The 24,312-nt window shown below is 35.5% G+C and overlaps 1 protein-coding gene across 1 annotated transcript in view; it reads left to right on the top strand.

Annotated features, from left to right (window-relative positions):
- Window positions 1-23,890, top strand: part of LOC138690994 (uncharacterized) — a 74,888-nt gene extending 50,998 nt beyond the window's left edge. The window contains exon 3 of the mRNA XM_069812618.1: window positions 22,613-23,890. Within this exon, the coding sequence (XP_069668719.1) occupies window positions 22,613-23,302 (690 nt within the window). The 3' untranslated portion in view covers window positions 23,303-23,890. The remainder of the gene's footprint in view (window positions 1-22,612) is intronic.
- Window positions 23,891-24,312: the final 422 nt, after the last annotated feature.

Raw genomic sequence — 24,312 nt, 5'->3', positions numbered from 1 at the left:
CATCTGCAACTTTACCTCTACCACGATTCAGTTGTTCCACAGTACTATTTATAATTTCAAAACTTTCAGATAGTGAAAGGTGCCTATTTTGGAGACTTTTGAGCGTTTTTATGATGCATGAAAATGTATGCTGAATGTGAGCTAAGTCATTCTTCACACTTATGTCACAGGTAACTGTTTTCGCAGTATCAATTGAGACTGCATCTTCAGAGTCCAATGCAAGGAGAACATTGTTAATAGAGTCTATATGTTCGGCATAATATTCAACTGCTTCTAGCCATGTACCCCATCTAGTTAAAATTGGTTTTGGTGGCAATGGAATTTCAGGGTACATTTCTTTCAACACGTTAACTCTACTGGGAGCTTTGAGAAATACTTTTTTCACTGATGAAATCAACAAATCTACTTTAGGGAAATTGTCTCTGACCACTTCTGCCACACGATGAAATGCATGCGCCACACAAGTAAAATGAGTCAATTTAGGATATACAACAGATAATGCTTGTCCAGCTTTGACCATATAAGGGGCAGCATCGCTAATAAAGAATAACACATTATCGTACATAATACCCTTTGGCCACAGGATACCCATAGCTTCGTTGAACAGTTTAACTATAGTTTTGTTATTGCACTTTTCTAGAACATCACAATGTAAAAGAATTCGTTCAGAATATTGTTCACTTAACAAACCGATAACTACATTACCAACAAGTCTACCTTCTTTGTCGGGAGTCTCATCAATGGAAACCCAAATTGAACTATCTTTAATTTCATCTCTTATCTTCTGTATTGTCTCATCGTAGATGGATGGAGCATACGTCTTCCTAAGTGTTGACTCATCCGGGATTGTATGTTGAGTATATTTTTCAAGGAATTCCCTGAAGACCTTATTCTTTAGTTTGTAGAGAGGAATATCAGCAGAGATGAGAGAACGGCACAGGTCGATGTTAAACTCAGATCTTACATTCGATGTTGTTGGTTGTGTTAAAAACAATTGTCTCTGCTTGGAATTTAGTTGTTTGTTGGCCTGATGTTTACTAGTTGTAATGTGTTGTTGCACCAGGAACTTTTGTGTAGATGATACTGCACACTGACACAAATTACAAAATAATATTTTATTGTCAGTTGATAAACCATCTTCTTTAAATTCTGAAATGTAACTTGTTAGTTTTGATTTTAAATTGACTGAATGACGTACTTTTGGCATATTTACCGTCTTTATAGTATGATTTACAAAACTGAACCTATGTGTACTCTGACTGGCATTTAACTGTTGAGCTGCACAACTGAAGTCTGTTAAAAATTTTAAATTAAATTAATACAGTTTTGTAACTTACTTTCCCATTGTTGATAGGACTGCTAATTTTCAAATAACTCTGATGTTAAAGGGATTACTGAACATGTGTTTAAATCTCTATTGTTGAAATGTATTTTTAAAAGTTAATGGAATTTTGTTTTGTTTTATTGTTAAACCTAATATAATATGGACTGTTTTATATGAAATATGGAAAATATATGGAAATTAACGAAAATATGTACTAAACTCTAAAATATGGAAAAATATGGAAAATAAAAGTAGGATTTTTCAACCCTACACATTGTGAAACATAAAGATAATGCAAAATATAAATTATATTAGCTTTATAAGTAAATATGTATTTACATATAAATCCTTTCCCTGGTTATTACATTAATATCTAGATCATAAAACAACATGAAAGTAAATAATGAAAATTGGATAACTAATGTTAGTGTGGCAATAATAAACATTGACAAGAAATAGTTATAATAATAATAGTTATAATAATAATAATAATAATAATAATAATAATAATAATAATAATAGTAATAATAATAGTAATAATAATAATGTTAAACTAATAACTAAATATTCAATATCTTCAGTCAATTTCACGCAGTATTTTACCTTCTTCAATCATTATTCAAAACATTCCTGAATGAAGTAATTTTATATTAACCAAATACAAAATGAAATTCGGTTTTTTGTTGACCTATTATAGGACAAGAGGCATTATCTCTAATTCTAAACACATCTGGCTGAATTTATAGACTTATACAGTTTAGTAGACATCTGAAATTATTATTACTGTACTTACCGCTTCTAAGGAACCCGAAGGTTCATTTCCGTCCTCACATAACCCAGTTATCGGTCCCTCCCTCAAATCCATTTTAATATTATACTCTCATCTACGTCTCGGTCTCCTCAAAGGTCTTTTTCCCTCCGGCCTCCCAACTAACACTCTATATACATTTCTGGATAAGCCATACATGCTACATGCCCTGCTCTCTCAAACGTCTGGATTTAATGTTCCTAACTATGTCGGGTGAAGAATTCCATGCGTGCAGTTCTGCGTTGTGTAACTTTTCCATTCTCCTGTAACTTCATCCCTCTTAGCCCCAAATATTTTCCTAAACACTTTATTCTCGAACACCCTTACTCTCTCATGTCAAGATTAACGAATTCTGTAGGTGGAGTCTTAATATTTTAATATTAATGTGATATACCGAAGTACGTATGTTATTTCCGTGCTGGTATTCTGCATTATCATATAATGAAGGATGGGTGGAGCGGAAAAAAATTCTCTCCGGTACCGAGACTCGAACCCGTGTTTTCATCTCTACGTGCTGACGCTCTATCCACTAAGCCACATCGGATTCCAGTTCCGATGCCGGATTGAATCCTCTCAGTTTAAGTTCCACCTCTTAGTTTTCCTTTAGTGGCCAACCCTCATGCACTGTGTCACAGATGTGACAGTAGCACAATGTCCAACACACCATGTGCAGAGGTGCACTCATTACGAGTGACTAAGTGGCCGGGATCCGACGGAATGAGAGCCGTCTTAATTCACTAAGTGATTATTTGCGCTTATCATGATTATTATTGTGATGTACAGAAGTACATATGATATTTCCGTGCAGGATTTCTGCATTATCATATGATGGCTTAGTGGATAAAGTGTCAGTACGTAGAGCTGAAAACCCGGGTTCGAGTCCCGGTGCCGGAGAAAGTTTTTCTCCGCTCCATCCATCCATCATTAATATTTTAATCTTCGACCGAAGCAGTTCGTCATTTTCACGTAGACAAACTTCACACGTTGTAAGATATATGGAAAAAAGTCTATCATCAGCTAACTCCCGCGGGGTAAGCGTTATCCATCCAGTTCTCAAAGAGTCAGCCGAGGAACACGAATACCTCGCAGTCACGCAGAGTAAGGAAGGTTATGATCGAAAGTAGACCTGCGGCAGACCAATAGGCAGAATTCTATATACTTGAACAAGATGTTTAAACTAACCAGTCTGAGTTAAGAGTCGAGCATTGCATTGCATTGCATTCTGAATGTTTTTCATTCTGTCTCCGAGCCGGAATTAAACTTATAAATAGACAGTGGATGCGGGATGACTTATCGTTGAATGTAGGTGCACATTTACTATATGTTAACATTTTTTTTTTTCATTCAGACCATTGGCTCAACAGGTTTTAAACGTAAACAGACGACGTCAACATACTACTGTATCTCCGTGCAGTCAGAAGGAAAAGAAAAATAACGCACTGTAGTACATACCTTGCAAGTTCAGTCCTCGTCATCATTGGTGCAATTACCAGCGTTGCAGTAAACGACGATATATTCTCGCAAGTTGTCGAAGCTGAATCGTCTTCGCCTATCGCTTAAACAGTTTTTGTATCGAGAGAATTTCTGAAGAAAAACTCTAAAATGGGATCACTCAATTTCTTTAGAGGAATATTTGCACTGAGCATCATGTTGTACGTGTCGTTTAGACCCACACAACTAAATGATGATGATGATGATGATGATGATGATGATGATGATGATGATGATGATGATGATGATGATGATGATGGTTCCTCAAAGTTCATTTCAACGCATTTCCTGTGCGATGTACTGTTGCAGTGTTTCTCTATAGCCTGAGTTGTTCTGGTTTTTATTTCAATTTTACATACATTACACACGATATTGTCTTCGTTAATACATAAAATGTCACTCTCATACTTCTTAATTGCATTTCGTATCTCTATGCGAATTCAACGTTTTGACTTCGACATTATGAATGGATCAGCACTACACTATTCAACTCGTACTAAATACTTGAGCAGGATAACACAACAGGGTTCCTTCGTTATGTACGCTGCTGTACTCGCCAGGTATACAAAAGACGAACGACGCGGCAAGTGCCATATACTCTGATACAAAACAACTTCACTTCTCCTTAAGTCATCCCGCATACACCGTCTGCTTATAAAGTATTTTTTGCAGTATTCTTCCAAGTATGTATAGTCTCAAAATTTGTCTGCATCACAACTATTTTCCTGGATGTCTTTCACAATCACGTTGCTAGTGGCGGCGATAAAAGTATCCGTAAATGAAGCACGAAGACTATTGACTTCCAACATCTTTCAAATTATCATTCATGGAAGCAAATTACACAAATGACTGCAAATTTTCTCCTGCTGAACATCTGCAATAGATCAGGCGGATTTGCACTTCGTTCCTTTTAAAGCTGCTGAAGCAGAATATAATACAGATTTTAACATTGCAGAGGCAGCTGGCATACAAGCATCTTCTCCTTCTCCTTTTTCTCTCCTTACCTCTTCAACCTCTTCACTTCTCTTCTCCACTTATTCCTTACATTCATATTAAGTTTCCTCGTCCTCCTATTCTCTCTCATTTTCGCTTCTTCCTCTTCCTTATCCTATTCTCTTATAGATCTTCATCTTCCAATCTCTTCGTCTTCCCCATCTCTTTCGTGGTCTCATCCTCCTCGTTCTCTTCCTTTATATAATTATCAGTTTCGTTTAAGTCCACTTCTTCAGCTTCCTCTTTCTCTTCGCCGCCCGCTTTCTCCTCTTTCTTCTCCATTTCTTCATATCTTCTTCTCTACTTCGTCATTCACATTTCCTCTGCATTGTCCACTTCTTCCTCCTCTTCGTTTTCTTTTATATTCTCGTCCACTTCTTCTTATCTTCTCGTCCACTTCTTCCTCTTATCTTCTCGTCCATTTCTTCCTCTTTCCACTTCTTCCTCTTATCTTCTCGTCCACTTCTTCCTCTTATCTTCTCGTCCATTTCTTCCTGTTTCCACTTCTTCCTCTTATCTTCCCGTCCACTTCTTCCTCTTATCTTCTCGTCCATTTCTTCCTCTTTCCACTTCTTCCTCTTAGCTTCTCGTCCACTTCTTCCTCTTATCTTCTCGTCCACTTCTTCCTCTCATCCACTTCTTCCACTTATCCACTTCTTCCTCTTATCTTCTCATCCATTTCTTCCTCTTATCCACTTCTTCCTCTTATCTTTTCGTCAACTTCTTCCTCTTATCTTCTCGTCCACTTCGTCCTCTTTCCACTTCTTCCTCTTATCTTCTCGCCACTTCTTCCTCTTATCTTCTCGTCCATTTCTTCCTCTTTCCACTTCTTCCTTCATCTTATCGTCCATTTCTTCCTGTTTCCACTTCTTCCTCTTATCTTCTCGTCCACTTCTTCCTCTTATCTTCTCGTCCATTTCTTCCTCTTTCCACTTCTTCCTTTATCTTCTCGTCCACTTTTTCCTCTTATCTTCTCGTCCACTTCTTCCTCTCATCCACTTCTTCCACTTATCCACTTCTTCCTCTTATCTTCTTATCCATTTCTTCCTCTTATCCACTTCTTCCTCTTATCTTTTCGTCAACTTCTTCCTCTTATCTTCTCGTCCACTTCTTCCTCTTATCTTCTCGTCCATTTCTTCCTCTTTCCACGTCTTCCTCTTATCTTCTCAACCACTTCTTCCTTATCTTCTCGTCCACTTCTTCCTCTTATCTTCTCGTCCACTTTTTCCTCTTATCTTCTCGTCCATTTCTTCCTCTTTCCACTTCTTCCTCTTATCTTCTCAACCACTTCTTCCGTATCTTCTCGTCCACTTCTTCCTCTTTCCACTTCTTCCTCTTATCTTCTCGTCCACTTCTTCCTCTTATCTTCTCGTCCATTTCTTCCTCTTTCCACTTCTTCCTCTTATCTTCTCAACCACTTCTTCCTTATCTTCTCGTCCACTTCTTCCTCTTATCTTCTCGTCCACTTCTTCCTCTTATCTTCTCGTCCATTTCTTCCTCTTTCCACTTCTTCCTCTTATCTTCTCAACCACTTCTTCCTTATCTTCTCGTCCACTTAAATTAGCGTTAAATGTACGTAATGTGTACATTAAATCCACGCAATACACACATACACTTTCTATTTCGTACTATAGTTTGAAACAGCTTCGCTGAAGGATCGGTGATGAAAGTCATGAACTATTGACACATTTCCCTTTTTGTGGGGCACTTCGGCCGTTAAGAAAGAATTAACAAATGCGCAGAGAGCCACAATTCTTGTTTAGCGAAATGTCGTCGGAATCCGGTATCTTATACGATCGTACTAATTAGTAATTCGTGATGAAACTGGACATGACACCACGGGGGACACGTCCGTTAAGTAAGTATAAATGTCCAGAGAAACTCTTCGGAGCGTCGAATGGTGTATGAGAGTCCATGCATTCATAAAACAACTCGGCACCTTTGATCGATGCTGCTCCAGTTTATCCTAACAAAACACGAGAAAGTTTTTGTTAGAGAATATAGGTTTATGACTTCACTCGAATTTTCTGACATCTTGATGAAGGCCGGTACAAGGAAATCTGGAGGCTTGGCAGCCCTAAGTCGTCGAAACAAATGTAACAGTATTTTTATATATTTTTTCCTTCATCCTGTTTCTACTTCCTTCTCATCTTCTCTCACTTTCAATTCTAAATCATTTAATTTACTCACATTCTTCTTACTGCTCTTCTTGTAAATCATCCGTTCTTCTCTTTTTCTAAGTCATTCTTGACTTTCTTCTTCTAATTCATATCCTTTACTTTCTTCTCCTAACTCAGCGTTTCTCCAAGTTTTTTGAAGTGGGGACCACTTTTTTAAGTCAGAACAGTTTCACGGACCATCTTACACTTTTTTCCCTTCGAAAGCATATTTATCATTTTTGTAGCAAATTTTAATACCAGTATAGTTATATTTTAAAATAAAATTAATTAATTAAAATTAATTTAATTCAATTAATTTTATATTAGTATTAACTAATTAAGTTAATGTTAACAAAAGGAAATTCATTCATCATTTTTTTTTTAATTCAAGGTAGGCATGTGTGTCATTTCCAAACATTGAGATTTTCAGCTATAGTGTGATGCGCAATTCGTTTGAATTTTATTTTTTCTTCTGTCTTTTTTGAAGGACCACAAGGGCAGACCTTGAGGACCACAGGTGGTCCGCGGACCATAGTTTGAGAAACGCTGTCCTAACTTATATTCTTCTTACTACTCTTCTTGTAACTCATCCTTACTTTTCTCTTTTAACTCATATCCTTTACTTCTCTTATTCTAACTCATTATTTTTACTTTTCTTATTCTAGCTCATTATTTTTACTTTTCTTATTATAATTCATATCCTTTTCACTTCTGTTTTTCTAACCAATTTCCTGACGTCTCTTTTTCAAACTCATATTCTTGGTTCTCTTCATCCACCTCATTCCCTTGTTTCATTTATTCTAACTCATATTCTTTTTACTTCTCTTATTCTAACTCATATCCTTAACACTCTTCTTTTTTAATTGTTATTTTACGACGCTTTATCAACTGTTATGGTTATCTAGTGTCTGAATGAGATGAAGGTGCTAATACCAGCGAAATGAGTCCAGGCTCCAGTGCCGAAAGTTACCCAGCATTAGTTCTTCATGGGCTGAGAGAAACCCGCGGGAAAAAAATCCAATCAGATAACTTGTCGCAACCAGGATTTGAACCCGGGTCTCCTCGTTTCGCGGGCAGGTATGCTGACCGTTACTACACAGCGGTGGACTAATTTTCTTCTTGTAACTCATATTCTTATTATTCATATTATACAACCTTCTCTACTTCCAACTCGTTAATTATTCTTAGTTCTATTGCTATTAAACTCATATTATCCATTTCTTTCTCCTTCAGGCTCACATTCCGTCCTTTTCCGTTTCTTCTAAATTGTAGCCTTATTTCTCTTCTATTCCATTTATATTACTCAAATTAAAATTACTCTATACAATTACTAACTCCAATTATTATTTCTTTACTTCTTCCTTCGACAGCAAGATCAGTTTCGTTGTAATTACTTCGTATGCTAGCATTAATCGAGTCTAGTTTCATGCCAAGAAATAAGAGAGAGAAAAAATGAGAAAGAGAGAGAAGCATACGTATTTAAATGATGTAGCAAATACGTTTTACAGACTAATGTCCCTCCCAACACGATGTTCATTTATTGGACTGCTCCTGCTTCTGGACTTTAGGTGTACTTGACACATGGAGTAGATTTATTTAAAAACTCGCAATCAGTGTTGCTCTATAAATCCTTTCATTTGTCTACTTTTATTTCACGCCCTTCCAGTTCCTGCATTACAAGAGCCCCGCTGATTTGTTACCTTGCGGTAATATCACAGGTTCTCGAGCAGGACGTGAGCTGAATTGTACAGAATTACAAGACAGCGATGAGGATTTATTTATGATAAATGGCAGTAGCTATGTTATAACAAGCAGATCTGAACCTTAGAGCTGGATTTTAATGACTGATACAGAGATAGGACAGTAAAGTGGAACACGTTTGAAGACATAGCAGTTAGAACATATAAATTATCTCATATAGGAATTCATTACGTTTGAATAATATCACATTTACTCCATATACCGCAGGTGGATCCTTATTCAAATAACCTAGCACTACGTTAAAACAACATTTAAAGAGAGACATTCAATTCGTACATTCAAAAGCACCTGTTTCTTTTTATGTTAGTCACATTAGATCACAGAAGATGGAAAGTAAATACAGCGAAGTGAACCCATACTACTTACAATATAATCTTCAAAAACATCAGGTTTCTTGAGTGAATGAATCTACTAGAGTAAAGGTAAGAAAAATAACTAAAAGATACGTGAGCACGTATCCTCGCAGAGTATTTTTAACTATATGTCAAAGCTACATTAATAATATAATGTACAATACATGAAGAGAGACAGTAATTTTCGGAAACGAAGGATTTTTCACTAAGGTTTTCCCCTGCAAAAATAATAATCACAACTGAACAAAGATAACTTTACTACTATTTTATAGTGGTTTCAGTAACATAAGTCTTGTAAAAATGTACTTATTTTATCAGTTTTTTATTTAAAAATAATTTCATCGGTGTACGGGAAAAAATGTTGGATTCAAGTACGATTTTAGGTGAATATAGAACTTCTCAATTGTCATCTTTAATTTTTTCAGGGGATGTAAAAAACATTATTTTGCAACGCAGGCTATTATTTCAACATTTAAATCACAGTCTAGTACAGGGCTGGACACATTACGTGATTCTGAGAAATGAGCGCTGTGTGCTTTAAACAGCACGTCTTGCGAGCGCTATGACGTATGCATACTGTACGTCATTCAGTGTCGGTGCAGTGGTGACTCTGCAGTATGACGGCGAAGTTTGAAAACGGAGCTTCCGCTCATACACTAAAGTGTCCCGCTATTCCCAAATGCTTCTAATGTATCATGGAAGGAGGAGTTCTTTTTGGTAGAGAGCAGTGAATTAGCAAAGTGTTTAATTTGGCATAAAACACTCCAACTTATTAAGAAGTTCAATATCCAACGACATCATTCTTTACAACATGCTACTGAATATGACAAATATGTTGGTAATGAACGCCATAAATTAATACAACTTGAAGAAAATGTTTCTCAGGTGCATTATATTAGAGTATCCATTTGATATTTACATTGCATTATAAGTTATTATACATTTAGTAAAATATAATTTTAAATTATACAAGTATTATGATATATCATAGTATACTATACTATGATATATCATAATATTTGTATAATTTAAAATTATACGTTACTAAATGTACAGTACTATAATAACTTATAATGCAATATAAATATCGAATAGATACTCTAATATAATGTACCTGAGAAACATTTTCTTTAAGCTGTATTAATTTATGGTCATATCATATCATATCATATCATATCATATCATATCATATCATATCATATCATATATATATTATATTATATTATATTATATTATATTATATTATATTATATTATATTATATTATATTATGTATTGTCGACCTAGTTGGCGAGTTGGTATAGCGCTGGCCTTCTATGCCCAAGGTTGCGGGTTCGATCCCGGGCCAGGTCGATGTAATTTAAGTATGCTTAAATGCGACAGGCTCATGTCAGTAGATTTACTGGCATGTAAAAGAACTCCTGCGAGACAAAATTCCGTCACATCCGGCGACGCTGATATAACCTCTGCAATTGCGAGCGTCGTTAAATAAAACAACATTTTAACATTTTATTATGTATTAACAGGATGACAATAATGCACTTAGTGAATCGGCTATGAGAATTAGCTACAAAATTTACCACGAAATTGCAAAGGAATTGAAAACATTCAACGAAGGTGAATTCATCAAGCGATGTTCAATTATATTGGCAGATGAACTCTGTCCACAGCAAGTAGGGGAAGTGGAAGCCATACGCCTGTCTCGTAGAACCGTGGTGAGGAGATTGCAGTATGTGCGTATGGATATGTAAATAAGCCTAATGATTTGTGTGTGTGCATACAGCGAAGTTTATTTCATTAAATTAATAAGAGTGTTATAAATTCTGTAATGTACAATGGATTGATGTAATATCCTTATAAACTATTATGTACTGACAGACTGAATGACTAGAACAACCGTGGCTCTTGTTATATTAATGCAGGAAAGGTAGCTGTAATGCGAGTCCGCCACTGCGTGAGCGTTCTGCTCTGGCTTGGAATTGAAGTACCTTGCGGAGCTAGAGCAGCTCTGGCCGTCTAAATGGAGCCGCTCTCATGCCCGGCCCTGGTCTAGTATATACAGTCACGAAGCTTGAGTTTATAAGGGTACTAGGAACAATAGACTGTGCAGGCACTATTTCGAATTGTCTGTAATGAGGCGATAGTAGCGATCCTAGTGGTTAGCAACTTTATGCATATTTACTACTTACTGTGCTTCGTGACTGTAAGTACTAGACTGCATTTAAACTCTGTTCCTCAGAGCAAAGAGGATGGAAGTCCAATTTTACTGATTTTGAGATAAGCAGATCATTTTGATAAGAATTTCTTCCTCTATCAGCTGGAAAAGATGGAAGTGCACAAAATTACTATTATCTTTAAATTCAGATGTCAAAGATCGGAAGGATCGTTGCTCTTCATTTACTTGCTTTGTTTTTTGTTTATTTATTATTATTTTTTTTATTTTTTTATTTATTTATTTATTTATTTATTTATTTTTTTTTTGCTTTCATGAAAAGTTATGTTTTTGTGACTTCCATCCACTTCCATACATTTCGCTTTGAGGTACAGAACTTATAGTCTGCATGCAATAAACTTTTTAACTTTGTATTTATAAAAATATATATAATTATATGGGCATTAATGATAGTAATTTTCTTAATTTCTAAGATATCGCCACAATTATAGTCTACTTTTTGCTCTAATGTGCCTAGAATCAATATACCAAGTTTCAATCCTCAAGGTCGGTTTACGAGCTATGGAAAGATTTATATACTTACATAAAGTACTTTCGGAAAATTGCATTTAGAGTTACGGTTCATATATTATTTTTGAAAAAAAAAAATAGGGACACTTCCGGTTTTAATAAACCAGCCAAATTTCATTGCTTTCCTTATTTACGAACATCAGCAAAGGGAAAAGTGTACAATAACGTCTAAATAAGTACTCGTATTTAATTAATGTATTGATTCCTGCTAGTTTTTACCAGAGTTAAAATATCTGTCTGTCTGTCTGTCTGTCTGTCTGTCTGTCTGTCTGTCTGTCTGTCTGTCTGTCTGTCTGTCTGTCTCTCTATCTATCTATCTATCTATCTATCTATCTATCTATCTATCTATCTATCTATCTATCTATCTATCTATCTATCTATCTATCTATCTATCTATCTATCTATCTATCTATCTATCTATCTATCTATCTATCTATCTATCTATCTATCTATCTATCTATCTATCTATCTATCTATCTATCTATCTATCTATCTATCTATCTACCTACATACCTACTTACTTTATTTATTTATTTATTTAACCTGGTAGAGATAAGGCCATCAGGCCTTCTCTTCCCCTTTACCAGCGAAAATCAGTTTCATTACATAGTATTCCTTTTGACTAAATTACGTGAATAAAATTTTAATTTCTGCAACCATTGTGGAGTAATTTCGTTAATACTTGTCCAACTACTAAGTTATTTCCTTATTCATTTCTGGATTTATCCCATGTACCTTTATTTTGGACTTTTTATGCATGTTTTCAATGACCTCAATAACTATATACAGAATAGGTGGGATATCTCGTTTTTCCATAATGTTTCATAGCGAGGATTTTATCGCCTTTGAAATCCATCGTCCTCGGACGCTTTAGAACCCGCAAACCTTAGATCTAACGGCTAGCATACTAACCACAAGGGCCATCAGGACTGCTAACAGTAGACGAATGGGACTGTATTTATTTTATATTTCCAAATGAACAGTAAAAAGTTTCTCCCAGAGTACATATCATAGAGTATGTGTCCTTTAGTGTTCAAAGTGCTATTTGGAATTTTACTGAATTAATAAATTATATTGAAAAATTACAAAATGAAGCTGAACAACAAAGGATACTATGTCGTAAACGTAGACCTATGCAATTTATTGTAACCGAGGTGACAAAGCTGTCAGTTTCTTCTCGACGGCACTATAAACTTTCTCTGTTTTAATTTCACAAAACGCTGGCACGTACACTCATAAATAAAATCCCACCTATGTGTTATCAAGCAGTGCTCCCATATGTACCTATACACTTTCTCCCTCGTCTGAAACTGATAACTTGCACTTTCCAAAATACGGCACTGTTCACCGTCCTTAATTGCGATTCGAGCAACACTGAACGTGACTCTTGTTTCGCACACTAATTAAGGGCGCGTGAAGAGCGGGCAGCGGTGTAACTTGAACAGCTATAAAAGCAGAACGTTCATTTCATCCGTCTCCAGAGAATTAAATTAATGTACCAAATACATATTCGTGAGATCAGAGTTTCGATCCTGGACACAATCTACAGAGTGAACCGTAAGAAATGTCATTAATTTCAGAGGGTTATTCTTTGTGATATTTCACACAAAAAGTCTAATACAATTTTGCTCGTTTTTATCTCCTTTTGGAGATAAAAAATGTTTTATATAAAACAATTTTTATCTCGAAAAGGAAGAAAAAAGAGCAAAATATTATTGAGCTCTTTTCTTTGAAATATCTCGGAGAATAACCTCCTGAAATTAATGACTTTGTATATTATATATAGTCTTTAAAATTTCGCAAATATTTCAGTCTGCTAAACTGTACGACACTTATTAATACTACTACAGTCCACGCCTGTGGAGTAACGGTCAGCGCGTCTGGCCGCGAAACTAGGTGGCCTAGGTTCGAATCCCGGTTAGGGCAAGTTACCTGGTTGAGGTTTTTTCTGGGGTTTTCCCTCAACCCTTTACGAGTAAATGCTTGGTAACTTTCGGTGCTGGACCCCGGACTCATTTCACCGGCATTATCACCTTCATATCATTCAGACGCTAAATAACCTAGATGTTGATACAGCGTCGTAAAATAACCCAATAAAATACTACTACAACAATAATAACTATCACTAAAACAGATTTCTTTGTAATAATAATAATAATAATAATAATAATAATAATAATAATAATAATAATAATAATAATAACAAAGTAGTGAACAGGAAGAGAAATAAATGTAAATAAGAAAGTAGCCTATACAAAGTAAATTAATTATTGATTTATTTGTTTCTTTACTCGTTTGTTCGTTTACTTCTTTCTTTGTTTATTTACATATTTATTCACTTAGCCTACTCACTCATCCACTTATTCACTTACTCATTCATTTCTTTATATATATAATTACGTATGTATTTACTTATGTGTATATATATATATATATATATATATATATATATATATACTCATTTACTCACTCATTTATTTAGTATTTACGTACTTCTTAATTACTTATTTATTTCTTTATTTATTCATTCATTCGCTTAAGATCGATTGATTGATTATTTGATTGAGTGATTGATTGATCGATTGATTGATCGATCGATCTAATATTAAAATGAATATTGCCTGGAAACATGGAATTCATTGCTTTGGCTAAAAAATTTATGATTCAAGAGACAACTTAAAAATATATTTTGTTTGACCTTCCCACGAGGACTTTAACTAATGTTCACCCCGTAACGCGAGTCTAAGAATGATGCTTTAGACCACGACGCTACGGTTCGGAATAGAGATACACAAAATACAATTAATAAATATAAAACATATATGGTTTACGATAATAGAACATTAGAAACTAAAACAAAGAAAGGTACGAAAATTAAATTTTAATAACAAATATAAATGACAATCGGGAGGAAATGAAACACAGAATAAATATGGGAAATGCCTGTTATTATTCGGTTGAGAAGCTTATGTCATCTAGTCTGCTGTCAAAAATCTGAAAGTTAGAATTTATAAAACAGTTATATTACCGGTTGTTCTGTATGGTTGTGAAACTTGGATTCTCACTTTGAGAGAGGAACAGAGATTAAGGGTGTTTGATAATAAGGTTCTTAGGAAAATATTTGGGGCTAAGAGGGATGAAGTTACAGGAGAATGGAGAAAGTTACAAAATGTAGAACTGCACTTATTGTATTCTTCACCTGACATAATTAGGAACATTAAATCCAGACGTTTGAGATGGGGAGGGCGTGTAGCACGTGTGGGCGAATCTAGAAATACATATAGAGTGTTAGTTGAGAGACCGGAGGGAAATAGACCTTTAGGGAGGCCGAGACGTAGATGGGAGGATAATATTAAAATGGAGTTGAGGGAGGTGGGATATGATGATAGAGAGTGAATTAATCTTGCACACGATAGGGACCGATGGCGGGCTTATGTAAGGGCGGCAATGAATCTTCGGGTTCCTTAAAAAGCCATAAGTAAGTAAGTAAGTAAGTAAGTGAGTAAGTAAGTAAGACAATAGTGACTCCGGTGCTTCTGTACTGAAACGAATCCTGGGTTACCAGAAAGACAGATAAAAACAATATATATGCCCTTCAAACTCAGATATTTCTGACAAAAGCTAGAAGCTGCACAAAAAAAAAAACACATAAACCTCTCTGCAGGTTATTATTTACGAAGATGGAATGATGCACAAAGAATGGCTCAAGTAGCTGGAGTCGTCCATAGCCATGGAATTGTCAGCAACCATGAGCGACAGACAAGGATTGTACAAATGCTCATTAACAAGGGCAGTTTGATTATCAGATGTGGGAAAGCCTGAATAAACGAAGTGAGACTTTCTCTCACAATAACCGTCGCCTCGGCAGAAACGCCCTGTGTATTATTCTGCACTGTGACCCACTTGAGGTGAATGGCGGTCGCGCAAATACGATAGCAGAAGACACAGAAGATATATCTGCGTGGGTGAAGATCTTTCGCTTGTGATTCAAACAGCAACACGTTTGCGACGTAGAAATCTACTTTCCATTGAACACAATAATACAAAATCGTACATACTGACAGAAAACTCAATAATTAATTAAATTTCCACGTGAAAAATTGTCTGCAAGCGATAAAATTCCTGACATCTCGAAAACACAGTAGAAAAACTTATCGGTAATTTATCAGAATGTCTCGCTGCACGTAGACCAGTTTTACACTAAACCTAAATTTAGTGTAGCCTATGCAAGGTATACTAAAACCCTAAACTAAACTAACCTAACCTGTCACAGATTCAGGAAAGGTAGGTTAGGTTAGGTTAGGTTAGGTTAGGTTAGGTTAGGCTAGGGTAGGTTAGGTTAGGTTAGGGTTTTAGTATACCTTGCATACACTAAGTTTAAGTTCAGTGTCTCTGTGTACAGCGACACATTCTGGGAAATTACCAACTTATCGTACCAAAATTGAACGTCGCTTTGCGGACCATTAATGAGTTCGTGTAAATTCAGATTCATATAACCCTAGATATTATATACCCAGATTCCTCTGCGTTATAGTATTTGACGGTAACAACTTTTGTCAGGTTTACTATGCTGCCATCTAGTTGTTTTGTTACATAAGGAGTCATGTCATAATCCCCATTTGAATTGCATTAGCGACTGTACTGCAATCTCGTTTACGGCGGACGGGTGGCGATCCTGGCGGTTGTTCTTTTCAAAGTGCAACAGATTTTAACATAGGAATGAGCAATCTATAATGTGATCTGGGATATAACTTTAACAAAAAAGCATAGAACTATCAAGTTTCCGATTTCAATTAATTGGTGTTTTGTCTTCATAACGTGTTCTGAATGCACTTTTCATGGCTTGGTTTCTAGAAGTCATGCCAAATTATTTACATCATAATAATTACTTATATAAATTATACAGCATTATTGTTGAAAGATATTATATATATACAGTATATGTGATTTATATTAATATAAATCTAAATGATTTGAATATGTATTATTTATATAAAATATATTTGTTAAATCTATTTATCAATAATTGGTTATTTAAAGTAGGACCTTATATAAGGTAACTAAGTGATACGAGACTATGACAAGATTAGTCACAGATGTTAACACGGTGTCGCTGAAGTAAACAAATACCTCCCACTTCGCTGATACTTGTTCTTCAGAGAGCATTATCGCTATTCCTCGCGTGCTGTGATCCTAACATGAGGAAAAGCAGCGCTCTGTTTTTCATTTTCCTATGAGATCTTTTCGCTCTCAAGAACTAATTAAAACGTTTAGCATGATGTTAATACAGGATGAACAAAATGACAACATTCTCCAGTATTCAGATATCGGTTGTTTCATTTGAAAATAACACGATATACTGAAACTACGAAATATTTACTACGCTGGGAATTAACCAAATAGACATACACCTACCTTCACTTTGTGTATCCCTGCTCCGTAAGCGAAAGTGACCCTTTCTATTCCGGAGAGTTAATGTCATTTAACCTTGAGTCGGCACTGTTTGCTACCACTCCGTCCATTTATCATATTTCACACATATTTATCATTGCAGGTAGTTTTGTCGATTACCAGTTTTCTTGTTACATGCATGTTTTACAACCTCACACCGTATAGAAAGCGAAGTTCCTCTATGCAACGTAACTTAAGCCTAACCACAAATACTCTAATGAGTAGATATCAAGAATTTTATTATAATACTGGTTGGTCAACTCGTGTCTCATACGTCACACACTTTAAAATTACTCTGAACACACGTAACTACATACAATGACATCAAGTTTCAACACAGATTCATTGCGTTTAATTTTCACTCTAGCAATAGAAAGATGTTTCCATAACGTACGTAATGTAATTTTGATACGATGGCTTGTCCTTGAGCTTGTGACCTGTGCAGTTCAGGGTAGACATACTTGTATCGGAAACACACACAGAAAGTTTTTATTCGTTTCAGTTCAAAGAACTTCGTTACTCAGTCGGAAATACATTCTATGCAATGCAAAATGAATAATGAACGTCGATTTTGAAGCTGCTGAACAGCAGTTAGTACAAAAAGAATATCCACTTAATAAAAAATACTACATTGATCCAAACCCCTTAACTAATGCTCACAGGATGGACGCTTGACAAATTAAATAACTCAAAACAACATCGAAAGGCGCCTAGATACAACATGAAGTCATACCAACTAAATAATTAAACTGTGGTTGTGAAATATACAGGTAAATTCTTCTTCTTCTAATACTGTAGGCTATTAGCCTGTTCAGATTTAAATTGGTATATTAGTAAGGTAAATCCATGGCGCTACAGCCCTAAAGGGCCAAGACCGACCAGCCGGCTGCTGGACTCACCTCCACATGTCGAGGCAGAGATGGACGATCATCCAACCAGAATAGAGGTATCGTGTGGTTAGCACGATGATCCCCCCCAGCCGTTATAGTTGATTTGCGAAACCGGATTTTCGCTACCTATCGTAGCTCCCCAAGTGCATCACGATGCTGGGTGGGCACCGGTCCCTTACACTGGCCGAAATTTCACGAGAAAATTTTCTTCCCCCATGAGGACTCGAGGAAAATATTGCATTATATATTTTTCATTTAACATTTTTTTGTTTGGCATAAAACACGTTTTGAAAATCAATGACTCATGACCTTTTTGCAATGAACGTTCACATTTTACCAATTAATAAAATATATTTTTAGCAAATAATGTTCTAATTACGTAAATTGTTTAATGCACCAATATACAATTAATGAGAACACTTATGCGTACTATTTTTATATAATATACAGAGTGATTCACAAGGATTTACCGTCCTTTACGGAGTTATTTCTGAAGACATTTTGAACAAAAAAATGTAATATAATCATAGTTCCTATTCTCAATATTTTCAGAGTTACACTAATTTAAAACTGTTTGTAAAATACGTTTTTTCTTTGGTTTGAAGGTAAAAGAATAATACAAATAGAGAATGAACCATTCAGAAGTAGCAGTTCTTTAATTGGCAAGTTTTATGAAGCTAAAAATGTGTTGTGAAGTCCTTGGTTGCTTTGTACAGACATCTTTTCCTATTTTTAACTAAAAAATTACATTATTCTAACGCACTTATCACAACAGTTATTACAAATCACACCATTTCCACCGACTTAATTATTTGCAATTCAATTTTGCATCCTAATTTACAGTCTTGGGCAGTTTGCAACACATTAAAAAAAAATGTCGCCGCACGCTTGTGAACGGCACTCGTCGCTCTACGTAATGCATACAGCTAGACTATCTTTGATTTCCGTAGCGCTCGCGCTGCTGCTGACTGCACGCTGACCAAGATCACGCGTTCACAGCAATGCGTTCCAGTAACGAAACGTGACTCTGTGAATATTGAGAATAGGACCCATGTTTATATGATATTTTTTGCTTAGAATGTCTTCGGAAATAAGCTCCGTAAAGGACGGTAAATCCTCGTGAATCACCCTGTATAGCTATATTTTATTTAGAACAAGAATGAACTCTAATGAAAATCTACACACTTTTGATAGAAGATAGATTGAGAAAGTAGTTTTTTGTTTGTTTGTTTGTTTGTTTTTAGTCCTGATTATTTTTAACTTCTTTTCCTCCTTGTCTTCGCCTTTCCTGAAGTTGATCGTAAAACTCTGTATACTCAGCTGGAATATATGTACTTCTTCACCTTAAGAATGTTCCTATTTTTTTCATTGATAGGCATCTGTTTTGAAAGATAAGCCAACTCTGTAGGAAGTACAGGATTCTTGTTGTAACTGTGAAGGAGATTGAATTTCTCATTGCTGGCACCATCGATGAACTGTTAAGTTTTTATTTGACCAGGGCAGCTTGAGTTGTATTCAAACGCCATCCACTTAGAAGGAGAAAAAGACATTTTATGTACCTTGGGAATTTTTCCCATACTTCACTCAGAGAGAAAAGTCTTCTTGTAATAAATAAACCAACATCACTTAAAGTCCAGTACAGGCACAGCATCAATGGTTTCTACTGAGAACTTACATGACACCTTTTTAATCAATCATAACATATTCCTTAGGTAGATAGACTCTATCATAACTTTTTATCAGTTTCTTTACAGTCCCAGAATCCCTGTCGTTTGGTAGGAAGCTGTGACCTCTTATTGGAAAGAATAACGTTATATAATTTGGAATCACTTTGTTGTTACAGTGGATAAATAAAAGCGGATCATTGTGTTGTTTTTATTTTCACCAGCGCACCTGTCAGACAATAGATGCAGCTCAGTTACATTCTGTGGATTATGCTTCTGGGTGTAATGAAACAGAAATGAACATGTCATTTTCACCTTTGTGTGCTTCTTCTTCATGATATACATAAAAATGTGAGATATTAGTTTTTTGATTATGTATGCCAAACACACAACTGTCTCAAATAAAAAATGTTCTAAACAGGAACATTTGGCAGCGGCAAATTTTGCATAAAATCAAAGGTCAATCCACAAACATTATTCCCTTTTAGACTAAGTTCAGAAATTTTATTAATATTGGCATAACATTTTTTGGACCTTCTACGGTGAACAATCAATTCTGCTATTGCAGCTCGCTTGACAGACTGCGAGATGGGAACTGCGTATTTTAGCTGGTAAAACTTGAAAAATCGGATTCTAACATCTTTCCACAACAAAATCTTACTTTCAAATATAAATATTAAAGTTGAAATGAAAAGGATACAGGAAACACTATTACTTCGCGTGAATGAACATTTTGAATATACACTACAGATTTAAAGTCAGTCATTGCAAAAAGGTCACGAGTCAAAGACTCATGACCTTTCTGCAAGAAGTGGAAATTTCAAGCTTCGATTTCAGCACTGTTTGAAAGTATATTCATGATCTTCTTACATAGACAGGTCGGGCTACCCCTACAGCACAATGTTCAATGCATAACTCATTTTCATAAAAAAGTTGACTCATGACCTTTTGCAATGACCGATTCATTTCATAGTCATATTAATAATAATATAAATTTGTCCTATAAAAGTTTAGGTGTTGTTATGAGAAATTCTTGTAAATTTAAAGTCAATACTACAATAATTTTGTATAATTCCATTGTCCGATCTAAATTAGAGTATGCTGCGGTTGTCTGGAACCCAATTACTAACAAATACATTCTGTTGCTATAAAAAAATCGAAATAAATTCCTAAAATGGTTATATTATAGACTTTCTAATAATTATCCTACCTATGAGAGTTATGCTACAATGTTTCAACATTTCCATTTCACTAGTTTGAAAATTAGCGAAATTGTCAATTTTTTAATTTTCTTTATAAAATTATTAACAATAAGTTGTACTCTGTTGGTTTATTTTATTGTATAACATTATAATGCACCTAAGCGTAATACAAAATTTCGAAATTTACTTTTCATACCAAGGGCAAAAACTGAATCGCACAAAAATTCCCCAGTTTTGCAATTGTTACAATACAATACAATACAATAGAATAAATTACATCCTCATCCTAATGTTGATATTTTCAATATGAATTTCTCTAAATACAGAATAATTTGTTATAATATTTAAGAGAATATTGTGTTTAGTTAATTTGACGCTACTTTTACACATTATTTTCAATTTATCTTTTTCTTCTTTCCCTTTTGTTTCAGTTTTTAATAAGAATATGTTTTATTTTCCTTGTTTATGTTTTATAAATTTCTTTGTCAGTCTTGAACATTGAAATTTGGCTTTGTCTCTTATGTTCAATAACAAATAAATAAATAAACAAACAAACAATAGGGATTACCCTCTACCACTCGGTTTGATTTATCATCGTCAGGGTCAATGGGATAATATGATAACGTATTAGAAACTGAACTTTTAATAATTACTGGACCACAGCTGTATTTGTATGGAACAAAATAATTCACGCCCTATATTTCTTTATAATGTGTCCTTGCTTCTCTTTCCACCTGAAGGTAGGTCACACGTCGCTACTTTTGCAGCGATGCAGTACAAAAAACTGCGCAACTCTTGTACTGCGACGTGTGAACAACGATGCAACCTGAAAAGTAGCGGCTACCGAACCTGCTGCCCGCTACTTTTTGATGCTGCGCGCAGCTTACAAGTAGCGACGTGTGAACAGGGTTCTCAGGGTTGCAGCCGCAGCATTTTTAATTCGGTTTTGTTGAAACTTTTGCTGCGGTTGCAACCAGTGTTACCACGCAAATGTGCCAATGATACTTTCATTGTTTGGATATATTTTAATGTTAAATGTGATGAAAATAAATTATTTGTAACAGTTATTAAATACACAACACAGTCTGAGCATAATTGCTGACGATAGAATTCATTTTTTTTTTTTTTTAATTTTCCGTAGCGTTGTTCCAAACAGGAGGGTTGCCAATATTGATTAGGTGAATATACTGTTGGTTATCATTTAAGTATATAGGCGTTTTTAAAAGCTTTATAGTAAAAATAATGTCAATTTCTGAATACTAGATACGACGGAAAAGCAAATAATAGATAAGTAAGCTTTCGGATGAGTTTATTAATAATGCGAACATAACCACAAAATGTATATTGAGAAGTCAACACGGAGATGGAAACCTGCAGCATGACTGCGGCTGCAAAAGTAGCGCCTTGTGTGTGAACAGACTCGCAACCTCCAGTTGCAACTTTTGCAGCACTCGGGTTGCGCAGCACGAAAAGTAGCGTGCAGCACGCTACTTTTGGTTTACGTGTGAACACGACACGCAACTTTTGCAGCTGCAGTACAAAAGTTGCGCTGCAAAAGTAGCGATGTGTGACCGTACCTTTACTTCAGTGGTGCATAAGATTACTGAAATTTCGCCACTACCTCTGCTTGTGATGATTATACACTACTAGGTCGTGGTGGAGGGAGAAAGAATACACGTGACGTTATGATGTATCCGGTCCCAGGGCCCAGATTTGCTCTACCCTGACGTATTCTCTACTTTCTGTTGTTTACAATTTCATTGATGTTTTGCAGGCTCATCCGAGGTACCAATTCAATTACGGAGTAAAAGATCAACATACAGGCGACCTCAAGAGCCAATGGGAACACAGAGATGGCGACAAGGTCAAGGGCTCTTACAGTGTTCTGGAGCCAGATGGCTCTGTTCGCACAGTGGACTACACAGCTGATGACCACAACGGGTTCAACGCAGTCGTGAAGAAATCCGGGCCGTCCAGACATCCATCTTCGAAACACATTACTCCCATTCATCAAGTTTCGGAGGCAGTTGTCTCGATCCCAAAACCTATCACGCCGATAGTCTCCATTCCTAAACCTGTTTCAGTTCCTAAGCCCATCTATCCTGTAAAATCAAGCGCGTATCCTCAATTATCTTATTCCCAGGGATTGGAGCTCCTCCGCACTGGGAAGCAGTACTACGCGCCTGACCTGGGAGGTCTGAGTGCCTATAGTAATCCAGGTGGACTCGCGGCTTACAATACTCAATCTCAGCCTATACGGACGAGAGGGAAGACTCAAGTCGCTAATCCGGGCCCAGTCTTATTCCCTGAGACACCGGAGGAACCGGAAGGCGACGCCACGAATCAAAGAAGACAGATACAAGAGCCTGTAAATTATTACCAGAACCAAGACGAAACGCAAGAACTCACGTCATTGTACCACGAATATTTTGGTTCACAGTCTCAGCACGTTGGTCGAGCATGAACCAACACTGTGCTACGAGGAGGTCTATACACTGAATTGGCTTCATGAGACAGTGCAGCAGAAAAATATGCCACTCATTAGTTTCCATAAGAGTATCCTGTACTTATGTTTTCATTCAAAGTCTGTTTGTAATCATTTAACAAGGAAATTTTCTACAAAATTAAGTTAAAATCCTTATTGAAAGTTTGCACAAGGTAAGAAAAAGTGATTTGAAAGAACACAGCTATTAATATCAACAGTAAGACACAAAACTAGCTTTGAAATATAGCATAGAATATTCCATTGTAATAGAACTTGAATAACTTCTCTAATTGTAGTTAACGACGTGAAGTCATGCATCACTTCTTACACTACGGTAGAGGCAAATTGGTCAAATTTTAGTCACAATTATTGAACCTGATTAGTACCTCCTATTAGAGGTATTTCACTTTCAGTAATAGCCTCCAAGCAATATGCAGCTATTTGAAAAGATAAATTAGAATAATTAATGGAAGATACTATTATTAGTGAAGAACAATGTGGCTTTTGAAAAGATCGTTTATATGTAGACGCCAAACTTACTGTAATAAAACAAGTGAAGGAAAAAAGGAAGGAATTCAATCGTCCACTTCATATGTTTTTGGATTTTGAAAACCTTACGATCGAGTTCAAAGATATATATGAGAAATGTTAAACAATTTTAAAGGCCACAATAACATTAAATGCAATAAAGAGTTCATATACGTACTAGCATATTAAACAAAATTAAATTAGAAAATGATAAAACCACGGATATTTTTTAAGTTATTCAAGGACTAAGACAAAGCTGTGGTCTCTCTCTACCTCTATTTGTTATCTGTTTAGACTAAATAATTAAACACTGCAAAAAATTAAATCCTTCAGGTATGAAAGTAGACAACAATATAATTTTACAAACTGTAATATTTTCAGGTGAACAGATATTGATGACACAAAGTGAAGATGATCTATAGAGTTCTGTTTATGAACTTCAATCTGTTCTTACATAATAT

This window comes from Periplaneta americana, chromosome 16, assembly GCF_040183065.1.
Source record: "Periplaneta americana isolate PAMFEO1 chromosome 16, P.americana_PAMFEO1_priV1, whole genome shotgun sequence".
In the NCBI taxonomy this organism is placed as follows: Eukaryota; Metazoa; Arthropoda; class Insecta; order Blattodea; family Blattidae; genus Periplaneta; species Periplaneta americana.
This window is presented reverse-complemented; position numbering and strand designations above follow the sequence as displayed.